This window comes from Panthera leo, chromosome A3, assembly GCF_018350215.1.
Source record: "Panthera leo isolate Ple1 chromosome A3, P.leo_Ple1_pat1.1, whole genome shotgun sequence".
In the NCBI taxonomy this organism is placed as follows: Eukaryota; Metazoa; Chordata; class Mammalia; order Carnivora; family Felidae; genus Panthera; species Panthera leo.
Window position 1 is genome coordinate 132,641,884 of NC_056681.1, and position 12,410 is coordinate 132,654,293.

The 12,410-nt window shown below is 43.3% G+C and overlaps 1 protein-coding gene across 3 annotated transcripts in view; it reads right to left on the reverse strand.

The window, feature by feature from the left end:
• Positions 1-7,088: 7,088 nt before the first annotated feature.
• TAF1B (TATA-box binding protein associated factor, RNA polymerase I subunit B) overlaps positions 7,089-12,410 on the reverse strand; it is a 67,454-nt gene continuing 62,132 nt past the window's right edge. For all 3 annotated transcript variants that reach the window (XM_042933701.1, XM_042933702.1, XM_042933703.1), the window contains one exon: positions 7,089-7,528. In XM_042933701.1, the coding sequence (XP_042789635.1) occupies positions 7,324-7,528 (205 nt within the window). In that variant the 3' untranslated portion in view covers positions 7,089-7,323. The remainder of the gene's footprint in view (positions 7,529-12,410) is intronic.

Sequence of the window (12,410 nt, forward strand, 5' to 3'; positions counted from 1 at the left end):
AATTTCTAAGGAAAGAAAGGTAAAAATAAATGAACATGTTTATGATATTTTCTTCTCCTCCAACGTGGTAAAGGACACATTTTTCCTACTTCTGGCTCTGGAGTTAAATTCAGAGACCACCTTTTTCATTTTAGGTAATGTTTAACTTCATCACTGAATCTGAATTAATGTGGACAACAATGGTGACAAAAGGTAATTACATTTAAGTGGCATTCTAACTTAAAAATTCTTTTGGAAATATCTGTGAGTCACCCAGTTCAACGCAAATATCCATAAAACATGCACTAATCGTTCCAGAAGGAAATAATTGTAGCAGAAGGGCAAAAGGCCAAGTGAGCTGAGAAATACCAGGTTCTTAATTTATAAAGTCAATAAAAGCGCTCTTTTGTAAGTCCTCCTCAAGTCATGGCGCATTATTAGGTAAGTCTGGCACTAACATCACTTTATGCTTAAATACTTCACAAGGATACGGAACAAGGGAACGTACCCTGAGAGCTTCTCGAAAACATTTTGTGAGAGACTTCATACGGTGTGAACTTACTCAGCTTTCAAGAATACAGAGGCACTGTAAATGGAAAAAAAAAAAATGTCACTGGCTATATGCCCAACATGAAAACACACACTTTTAACTCGCTGCAGTGTATAATAATTCACAGAGCTTTGGAAATTCTACTCAAAGTTTTCCTTAAGTCTTGGAAATAATGCGCCTTCTCCCCTAAGCAGTATAGCTTTCTGTGTAAATACGGGGTTGAATTAATAGTGCTTTTTTTTCTCGGCTTTGTGCCAATGGAGGAAAAAACAAAAAACAAAAAACAACCCAAAGGGCTAACAAAGAACTACACACTCTCCCCGGGGTAAACGTGCTGCCCCTGCTGGCCCCGGCCCTGGGCTCTCCTCCTTCCTCTGGGCTATAGAAGGCTCCATCCACTTTCGTGTGGCAATGACACGCCTGTTGTGCCCCCAGAGAAATACTGCCCTTTGGTGAGATAAATAAACAACGTTACTTCCCCATGATGATGTCGCTTTACCCAATGTAAGAGGGGCCAAATCTGGCAGGCAGAAGAGCCCTCTCTCCTTTCAAGTCTAACCCAGAATTCCAAACTGCCTGAAGAAATCCACGTTTTTTGAAGGGTTAAAAAAAACAAACCCTGGGGTACCTGGGTGGCTCATTTAAGCCTCCGCCTTCAGCTCAGGTCATGATCTCACAGTCTGTGGGTTCGAGCCCCGCGTCGGGCTCTGTGCCGACAGCTCAGAGCCTGGAGCCTGCTTCGGATTCTGTGTCTCACTCTCTCTTTGCCTTGTCCCTGCTAGCACTCTGTCCTGTCTCAAAATTAAATAAACATTACATTTTTTTTTTTTTAAATACCCAAACCAAGGGAGGGAGCATGGGCCAAATGGGTAAGGGGCATTAAGGAATCTACTCCTGAAATCATTATTGCACTATATGCTAACTAATTTGGATGTAAATAAAAGATAAAATTAAAATAAAAACATTAAATAATAAATAAATAAATAAATAACCCAAACCAAAAATGTATGTTCAAAATTTGTGATATCCGCGTAGATTAACAAAATATTTAGGTCAGTGTTCTATATTCTCAGGAGAAAAGATCCTCATCGCACCTCCCTGAATTAATTTTTTAATTAAAAAACTTTAGAGGTTTTTTATGTTAATCTTCTAGATCAAACTTAAAAAAAATTTTTTTTTTAACGTTTATTTATTTTTGAGACAGAGAGAGACAGAGCATGAACGGGGGAGGGGCAGAGAGAGAGGGAGACACAGAATCTGAAACAGGCTCCAGGCTCCAAGCTGTCAGCACAGAGCCCGACGCAGGGCTCGAACCCACGAGCCGTGAGATCGTGACCTGAGCGGTAGTCAGACGCCCAACGGACTGAGCCACCCAGGCGCTCCTACTGGGCTCTATTACATCCATATGGCACTTTGCCTACTTCTGCCTTATTTCATAACCGCGTACCTTTCTAGTTTAGAAATAGCTGAGGCAAGTATTCAAACAGAGCTAGGCCTTGAGGAGACCACCTCCAGGGTGTCCTGTGCCCATGTGGGGGGACTGCAGCAGAGAAGTAATGGCCGCCCACTCCAAAGGGCACCCACTGTACTAAGGCACGCCTGAGCGTGGAAGGGGTCCAGAGGCACCTTCGCTCTCCCCGCCAGAACATGGGAGGCAGCTGGGGGAGCTGAGGGCTGTCATTCCTCGTGGACACCCCGAGCCTGTGGGAGCTGAGCGGAGCGATCAGCACCCACGACCATCTGCATCAGAGAGCTGGCAAGGACCTTGAGGACACACGTAGGGTGGGGGCTCTTTCTCCATCTCACCCTTGAACCCAGAGGCCATCTAGGGAAGGAGACAGATTGGTGAAACAGCCCTGATCGCTTTACTAAATATTTATCCCAAAGTGGTCGTTTTAACCCTGAAGAGACGAAGATGTCTTTAATTGGTAAGACTAAAGATCCAAAGCTGTATCTTTGCTGCCCTCCAGCCCTACCCAACAGGATGGAGACGAGGGAAAAGTTACAGATAATAAAATCAAGTGGCATAATTTTTGTGTATTGAATGTGGCCAAATACATTTTGACTCTGTTGGGGCGCCTGGCTGTCTCGGTGGGGCGCGTAACTTTTCATCTCAGGATGGTGAGTTCGAGTCCCATGTTGGGCATAGCGATTACCTAAAAATAAAAATCTTAATAAAAAAAATTAGGCTCTGCTAATACTGTAAGCTTTGGGGAAGCAAAAGCTGTTTAAGTCTCAGGAGAGACAGTATAGTTCAGCAATTTATTCTAGACTGTCTATGTGACTTTGGGCAAGGTATTCAACCTCCCCCATGTCTCAGGTTCCCCATCTGTAAAATGGAATAATAATACCTACATCATGTAGTTGTTGTGAGGGATAAACTAATAACTCATTTATTAATTTAACTAATAACTAATAATTAATTTAACTAATAACTCATTTATTAATAACTCATTTATTAATTTTAATGAAAAAATACGGAGCATTTAGGAAAACATCTGGCATATAACAGACCTTATGCAAGCATTTACTATTAGGTCATTCTCTAAGACTAGAACAAAGCTGGATGCTAATAGTTATAAAGTATCTCACAGAATGTCCTGGTGGTAGATGATCAACAGCTGTTAGGAATTAGTTTACTCGTAATACCCTAGCATCATAGTTTGCACATATAAGATGTGAAGACTTTGACCTTGAGAGAAAAGACCGCAATGAGATATTGCTCATTGCCTGTCAATAGACAGTCCCCCCCACCTTTCCCTGTTAATAGTACCCAAAGTTTGCTCAAATGTAAAAGAAAGATCCTTAATCCTGGGGAAGGTAGGAATGCAACAGACAGCCCGCTCCCCCGACCTTTCTCTGTTAATAGTACCCTAATTTTGCTCAAGTATTAAAGAAAGACCCTTAATCCCAGGGAAGGTACGAATGCATCACGGTCATCTAAACCAGTCATGGTAATCCTATCCCCCTTTGCTAGTTATGGTGCAGTTCTGGCCAATGGACGTAAAGAACACTCTACCAGAGGGCTTCTAGAAAAGGTTTTCTCCCCCCGAGAGATTCTTGAGAAAGTGTTTAGTCCTATTCCCTCTTTGTACCAGGATTTGTCTGTGTGGAATTGTAGCATCCATCTTGTGACCCTGAAGTAGCAAGCTGGAGAACAAAAGGCCACCATGCTTCGAACCACCCGAGCGCCAACGGTCTGGGTCCCTGATGGGATTGCTGGGCCCCTGAACCAAATCTGGAACCACTTACTTCCAGAGCTTTCATGAGGTGTTAAAAGAAAAAAAGATTACCTCTGATTTAACAGTTAGGGATTCTGTTCATTGTAGCCTAAAAGCATTTGCTTACCTCCCATTCCCTGTCATTTATTTTTGAACTTTACCGATACGTGATACACCTGTGGTTCTCACATTAGTGTGCACAGAATCACCTGGAGGGCTCCACGCCGAGTTTACAAATCGGCAGGTCAGGGATAGGGCCTGGACTTCTGCATTTCTTTTTTTCTTTTTTTTTTTCTTTTTTAGATTTTTGTTTTTAATGTTTATTTTTGAGACAGAGAGAGAGACAGAGCATGAACGGGGGAGGGTCAGAGAGAGAGGGAGACACAGAATCCGAAGCAGGCTCCAGGCTCTGAGCCATCAGCCCAGAGCCCGACGCAGGGCTCGAACTCACAGATCGCGAGATCGTGACCTGAGTTGAAGTCGGACGCTTAACCGACTGAGCCACCCAGGCGCCCCTGGACTTCTGCATTTCTAATAAGTTTCCAGGTGATGTCAATGTTGTTGGTCCAAGGATCCCACTTTGAGAACCACTGTGTAGATACGCAAGACATTTTTATTGAAATAAATTTACAGAAATATCCATGAATCTTCTTCCTGGCAGTGGAGAAAAGAAAGCTACTGAACAACATTTCCTAAGAACACAGATGCAAAACCTCTTAATAGTTCAGCAAAATAAATTCAACAATATGTAAAATGGATGAGAGATCATGACCAAGTGGGGTTTATACTAGGAACGCAAGGTTGGTTTCACATTTGAAACTCAATTGAATTTCAAATGTGAAACCACATTAACTGGCTAAGAAAGAGAAAATGGGGACGCCTGGGTGGCTCAGTCAGTTAAGCATCTGACTTTGGCTCAGGTCATGATCTCACGGTTCGTGGGTTCAAGCCCCGTGTCAGGCTCCGTGCTTATAGCACAGAGCCTGCTTGGGATTCTCTCTCTCCCCCAAAATATATAAACCTAAAAAAAAAAAAAAAAAAAAAAAGAATCAAGTAGACAAAAAATAAAACAAGAATTAAAAAAAAAAGAAAATGTACCATTATCTCAAAGTTGCAGGAAAAGCATCTGGAAAAAAAAAGACCAACATTAATTCCTGATTAAAAAAAAAACAAATTCTGCAATCTAGGAGTAGAAGGAAACTTGCTGAACTGCAAACAGCATCCATGGAGAGCTCTATCTATACAAACCCTCTAGGAGATCCCATCTGGCCCCGCAATTTTTAAATATTACTTATATTCTGGTGTTTTCCTACATTGCCATGACCCCAGACCTCTGAACCACAGACCGACCCCCAGCTTCGTCCTTTGACATGTCTCCAGTGTCTGATCAGCATCTCAAACTCAACGTGCCCCAAACAGAACAGATTTCCCGATCCCCCCTCTTCTGAGTCCCCCTGTGGTATGCGGCCTAAAATTAAGGCCCAATCCCATGTGGTGTCCTGACATCTGGTGAAACTGGGAGGGCCCCAAGTGGCCTAACTGCAACTTCCCCTCCCTACTCTGCTCCGTGGATCGGGTCCCCCAATGAAACACACCTCATGAAGAAGACCAAGGGGCTGCTGAGTACCAGGTTTGAGCTCCCCGCTGCCCATCGGATTATTCAAATAAGCCAATGACACCCTCGGGCAGGAACCAGGGGTCACTCCTTCCCCCTGATACTGCAGAGCCTGCCTCCCACGCTCCCGGTTGTTCCCCGTTCCCAAGCGTGCCCGCCCCCCCTCCGCCTTGGCCCTATGTTGTGTGCTGTGTCCTCTCCCGGGTGGTAAGTACATACGATCCATAAACTGCTGTCAACCTCATCTATTCAATGTCAGGTACAGTGTGTTTGGCTAGTCCCACAACCTTCTAACCCAGCGGTTAACTTCCGTCACAGGGGGAACAGCAGGAAATTAAAGGAGCCCCACCTTGATAAATGGTACCTTAATTAGCTACTCGGGAAAAAAAAAATTGGGGTATTTTGATTTCTCACACCCACAACCAATCTATCACCACATCCTTATTAGTTCACACTTAAACTGTGTCTGGGATCTAATCCCTTCTCGCCACTTCTGCATCGTCTGTAGTCCCCACCACCGTCGTGGCCCCAACAAGGACAGTAGGCTCTAATGAGGCCTCTGCCTCTGCACCGTGTGTTCACCACAGGGCAAAGCGGGCCTTCTAGGACACAGGTTTGATCACATCATTCTTTTGCTCAACATTTTCTAATGGCTTCCTATGACACCTTTGGGATCAAACCCAAAGCCCTTGCCAGGGCCTTGAATGCAAATTCTTCCATTTCATGTGCTATTAATCTCCCTTTCAACCATAACATTCCAGCTGCCCCGGACCACAGGGTATTCCTTGAATCCATCAAGCATACCCCTGCCTCAGAGCCTTTGCACGTCTCCTCTGCCTGGAATAACCTTCCCCTGGAAGGTTATTAAGCTCCACGGCTTAGGCCACTGGTTGTACTTCATAGCAGTTGATCTCTGCTCAAGGTCACCTCCCAGGGGCCTTCCTCAATCTCCTTTGATAAAAAGGCCCACCCTTATCACCCTTGCCTTGCTTTTTCTTCATCGTATTTCCTTAGCCCAACTATTATATATTTGGTTACTACCTGCCCCCACCCAATTAGAGTAGAAGATCCTTCAAGGCAGGGACCTTGTTTAATGCTGTTATCTCCAGTGCCTGGAATATGCCCGGAACACAGGAGTTGCTCAGCATTGCGTGAATAACCTGTGAACAAGAAGGCCTGACTTTCCAATATCCTCACCAGATAGTCGAAACCTTTATAAATCTTTGGCAATCTAACATGTGGGAAATAGTATCTATTTTAATTTGTATTTCTTTAATATGACCGGGGTGGAGTATCCTATCATTTTTTGGCTTGGCCTTTGTATTTCTCTTTTCCAGAAAGCTACCTTTTCATACCTCTTGCTCAGTTTGCCTTTTTTCTGTTGCTTTGCAAGAGCTATTGATACATGAAAGAAATTAGTCCTGTGTCCGTCATGTGCTGCAAATATATTTTCCTAACGTGCCATTTGCCTGTGGCTTTGTAGTCTTTCCCTTTTGGCTTCTGGTTTTGGGGCATGCTCAGAAAGTCCTTCTGCACTCCAAGATCATCCAGACAGCTATACTCGTTTACTTCTAACACTGTAACGTATATGTGGATGTAAAGGTTACGACGTTTGGATCTTTGATCCATCCGGGATTTCCTCTGGGGCATAAAGAATAAGGAAGCGATCTAGTTCGGAAAGCAAATTTAGCTTTAAAATACAATGAATACAAATTTCCAGGTATTATTTATAAAACTTATTTTAATTTTGTCAAGGAACATTCATAATTTAAAAAATAATACAGAGTTCACTTGTTTTCCAATACATGTTTTTAGAAGCACATTGGCTACATATGTGTGTCTATGTAAGCATGTATATGTAATAAAATTCTACTTTCCGCGATTCTCTGGAATATTATAATTTGACATTATTGTCACTATTGAGATATTTTCCCAAGAGAGTTTCGATTTCATTTTTCTCAGTATTTTCTCCCTTTCCTGGATCTTGAAGATTTCTTTTTCGTTTTCCCGTATTTTGTTTTGAAAAGTCTCTTTTCAATTAAGCTCACTTCTTCATGGAGAAAAGAGGTCTTTATCCTTAGCAGGAAGGCGAAGAGGTTTATTATAAACTGATAACTCAGAGAAAAATTTGATTCTTCATAGGTCGTCACATGTTTACAATAGCTAGAAAGGGAAGAAAAAGGAAGAAGTTATCTCAAAATGGCCATTTGGAAATGTATGCACCTATCCCTGACACATCCACTAAACAACCTAGCAAGTATATGCGGTTCGGCTTAAAATAGTACTCTGAGTTGGGAGGAAACTTGGAACACTGGCAAATCTCCTTAATTGTAGAGGACAAGAGGTCAGCACCACCCATAGCTACCAGGCCAGGGTACCGGACGCCCCAGAGCCAGGCCTCACAATTCCTCGCCCAGACGTCCTTCCGTCCCAGGTGGACTGCTCTCCTTATCCGGCTCGAGGCAAACAACGGCACACAGGAAGGGATTCTGGGCGTATTTTTTAAAATAAAAGAAAATAAATAATCCCTAATCCCCACCCAAAATAAGACACCAGCCTTGATAACGTAGCCCGCAATCTTGTGCCTATTACAGAAACAAGAGTGTACAAAGCAATTTCGCTTATCTTAAAAAGTAGTAGAACCTGAATCTGAGCAAATCTCCAACTACCACCAAATCTCTAATTACGGATCTCTAACTCATTCTAACTCTCCGTCTCTAACTATACTAAGGTGTAGGCAATCCAGGGCACAGATGAACTGGTCTCAGGGGCTGTGATCAGCAAAATGCAGGCTATGGGAAATTATACAGAACAAAAGGCCTGGGTTCCTCAACAAGTAATTTTTCCCTGCCAGGGGTAAAAAAAAAAAAAAAAAAAAGGCATACAAGGGGAATTTACAAACGAAAACACTTAAGGAACACCTTGGCTACTTGCAGTGTATAGGCCTTATTTGGATTGAATTCTATTAAAAATTTCGTAGCAATTGGAAAAATCTAAACATTGGCTACATGTTTGATAGTATTACAGAATTACTATTAGTTTTTAAATGTCTGATTAATGCTATATGGTTTGGTTTTTAAAAATATTATGACATTTGAGATATGCTTCCAGATAATCTGGGGGTGGGGGTGAGGAGGGAGTCGGCGTGGGTGAAGCAAGTCCAGTCACGCTAACGGCAGTTAAAGCCGAATGACAGGTACAGGGAGGAGGGTTCATTAAACTAGTCTCTCTATTTTTTAATATACTTGACATTTTCCATAATAAGAAGCTTAACAAACAAGTAAACAACATACACAGGATATGCGCTTTTAAGATTTATCTAACATAGATGATCCTCGGTTCCTGAAAGTTAATGTTTGCCCCACAAAACTCTGCCCCCGTCAGTTGTGACTACGGACAACTATACTTGGTTCTCTGACCTGTAAAATAGGAAAAGATACCAGTGCCTGCCGCCGAGAGTAGACAAAAGCATTGAATGAGAACATATATTAAGCACTTAACCCTATGGTTGGCACATAGCAGGGGCTCAAAAATGTTCACTTCCACTATACTCCTTTGAAATTGATTTTTGTTTTCACTTAAAGTCTGAAGACTACTCGAATGATGATATACAACAAAGCCAACCTCCTACCATATTCACTAAGAGGAAATTTAAAAGCCTCAACTATTCATTGATTGGTTTAACAGAAATCAAATATAAGCCATTTACATGAATTCTCACAAAATGGTGCCTCTTTTCTTTTAAATTTCAGCTATTGTAAGAGAGATTCTTTCAGACAAACAGTTACAACCAAAAGGGTTGTTACCTTGGGAGGCTCTACCTCTATACCAGAAAGATAACAAAAGGCATACAAATTATTTGCTCCCATAAGGGCTTTTATTTTTAAGCTGAATCCCTAGGAATACCTTCGAAGGATTATATTCTTTATCACAAACTCAGAAAACTATCCTAGAGTTATAAGCCATCAAACTGAATATAACATACAACAGTTTGTTATTGCCAAGTATTCTGCTGTGAGAAGAACAAGGGCCAGCTGATGTTCCTTGATCTCTGACACGGAAAATAAATGAGTGTGGCAAATGGATGCTATAAGAATATGCTTACACAAACAATTTTATGTGAAGGGATGAAGCATAGGTTTACATTTAAAAGAGGGGGCAGTCAGTGTAAAGGTACATTTGAACTTCCTCATGAGAGCTTCCTTGAAAGAAGTTCAAATGTCTGCAAAAAGAATAGTTTCGCAAGTCTGTATACGTACAAAAATAAACCTGCTAACACGAGTTGATGTTTTGGTGGTCTGAAATAGGTTCAAATCTGGCATGTGACATATTTGAGTACTTTTTTTTTTACTATAGTTTAAAATACTAGTTAAAATTAAAATTTTTATTTATTTTAAAAAGTTTTTAAAATATTTACTTATTTTTGAGAGAGAGACAGACAGGCAGACAGACACAGCGTGAAGGGGAGAGGGGCAGAGAGAGAGGGAGACACAGAATCCGAAGCAGGGTCCAGGCTCCGAGCTGTCAGCACAGAACCTGATACGGGGCTTGAACTCATGAACCGTGAAGTCATGACCAGAGTCAAAGTTGGATGCTTAACTGAAACCCTAACCGGATGCCTCTAAAATAAAAAATTTTAAATTCAAATAAGATTTTTGTGGGAGCAAAAAAAAAAAAAAAAAAGTGTGTGTGTGTGTGTGTGTGTGTGTGTGTGTGTGTGTACATCCAAAGCCTCTCCATTTCCCATGGGTGGCAACTTGAAATACCATGGCTGCTCCTCTTCCTGCGGAAGGGGAGAGGAACCACGGCTCGTCTCAGGGAGGTCAAGGGCAGACACCTGATTAGCCAGTGCCTCCAACAGGCCTTCAGACCGAGCTAACTGCCAGCAACTGGCCTACCTACAGACGGGCGCTTGTGGCAACTGAGGAGTATGAGGGGCATTTTGATTCATGAAGACGGCTGGCTCCGCCTCGGGTAAGAAGGATAAACGGCCTCTCGTCGAGAGGTGCTCTTGTCCTCCTTGCCTAGTCCCCCAGGCCTGAGAGTTCGCATGAGATTTTACAGACGTGGGTCTTCCGTGTGACAAAATTCTCTACGCAGCTGAAGATCTGCTCTCCTCAGCATCGGAACACCTCATTTTAACCATTTTGTACGGACACCTTCTAAAACCGAATGATACGTGACTCGGGTATCTTAAACGGAGCACGTTCGATATAATGTGTTTTAGCCTTTACAATTATATTGTTACCGGCTGTCCATTTTTGCTGTAAAAATACTAGAAAATACAGCTAAGAAAAACAAACCCGAAGAGAATGCACACGGCGTGTGGGTCTTGCTCTGTGTTCAAGCGGAGACCCCATCAGGCTTATCTTGTGGCGTGGAGGGACTGGACTGTGTGTCATGAATGAACTGCAGACCGCTGTCATTTGAATTCTTCTGTCTGCTTCTGCTTCTGATGCCGGCTCCTCTACCGTTTACCGGGTGGGTGTCACTTACGTTTGCTGTCAAGATGATTATCGGCACAGCCCTTGTCGGTGTCCCTCCTACTTTGTTTCTTTTGATGGTGCGGAGTTTGGAAATCAGACAACTCGGCCTGACAGAAATACACCCGAAGGCAGAGTAAGCAGGCTGTGAGCGAGGGGCCGAGGGGCTTTCTGAGAAAAGTGCATCAGCTCTAGTCCTGGACCCTGGGGCGTTTTTATTGGTTCGCTGAAGCCTTTTTTGCTCACCCTCTGGTTCTAGGCTATGGTCGAAATAGGCAAGGTTGACAGAATTTTGGCGCATAAAGTCACGGTATCACTGATGCTTCGTCTATAGGTTATAATTTTTAGCCTTAACAGTTGACGCAGAGAGAAAAAAATCTCCGCTGTTTCAACTCTGGCTATGCCAAGGTCTCTTTGTAACTGTCTTCTATCACCGTATGACATCTGTGAAGAACGTCTAGAAATACACTGACTGCGCCACGGGAAAAGCATAAAGGTACAATGAGCGCCTCCCTCCCTCCCTCGGGACTGACCCTGCAGGTGGACGAGACAGAAGGGCGCCAGGTCACCACTTCCTAACGTACGGGTCTCACGCGGGGGCCCCTCACTGGCCGGGACTACGACCTTTTCTCTTCCTTTCGATGAAATCTGAAAACCTGAAAGAGTCGTTGCGCTGACCACTGCAAAGGAATGTATCACCTCAGACACGGAGCTGACCCGGGGGTTGGGATTCCAGCATTTCCCTGTTGCTGCTAAGACGGCGGCACCCCAGTCATTCGAGACTCTGCTCAGCCTTTCTTAAGCAGTAAATTTGAATGCAGATGACTTCATTTTGTTATTTACTTTTGGATTTTCTACAGTTTACTTACCTTTGATTGACACTCAACTTAGGAAGAGAAACTCTTTAACAGAAAATTAGGTTTCCTGAAAACAATGATCACAGTTATCATTTACTGAGATTTACTAGGTGCCAGACACCAAACACCTCATTTAATTCTCATCTCTATTTTCCACTCATTCATTCAACGAATAATTGGCGAGCACCTAGGCCCCGTTTTAGCCTCTGGGAGCTTTCATTAATTCATTAAGACAGAGTCCCTGCACTCAAGGACCTTACAGTCTATTCCAGTGTGAGAAGGCAGGCAAGTAAGCAAATATAATAACAGTCTAGTCAATAGTGACAGAAGCTATAAGAAAGAAAAAATAGGCAAGAGGAATAGGGGGTGATGAGGTGTGTGTGTGTGGGGTGGGGGGTAGCTGGTGCTAGTTTAGACAGGCTGGTGAAGAGAAACTACAGCAAACATCTGACAGAAGTGAGCCCTTGAGGACACAAGGAGGAAGGCCACTCCGGGCTGGGGGCACAACAGGTGCAAAGGCCGGCGTGAGGAGGGTGCTTGGCCAGCTCGAGCAACGGCGAGGAGGCCGGCGTGAGCAAAGGCAGTGAACACGGAGAAAAGGAGGGAAGCAGGGAAGGTCAGAGAGCTCTGGAGGGTCTTCGGACTTTCCTGTGAGTGAGAGGGGAGCCCGTGGAGGTTTCGAGAAGAGGGCAAAGATCGGCATCA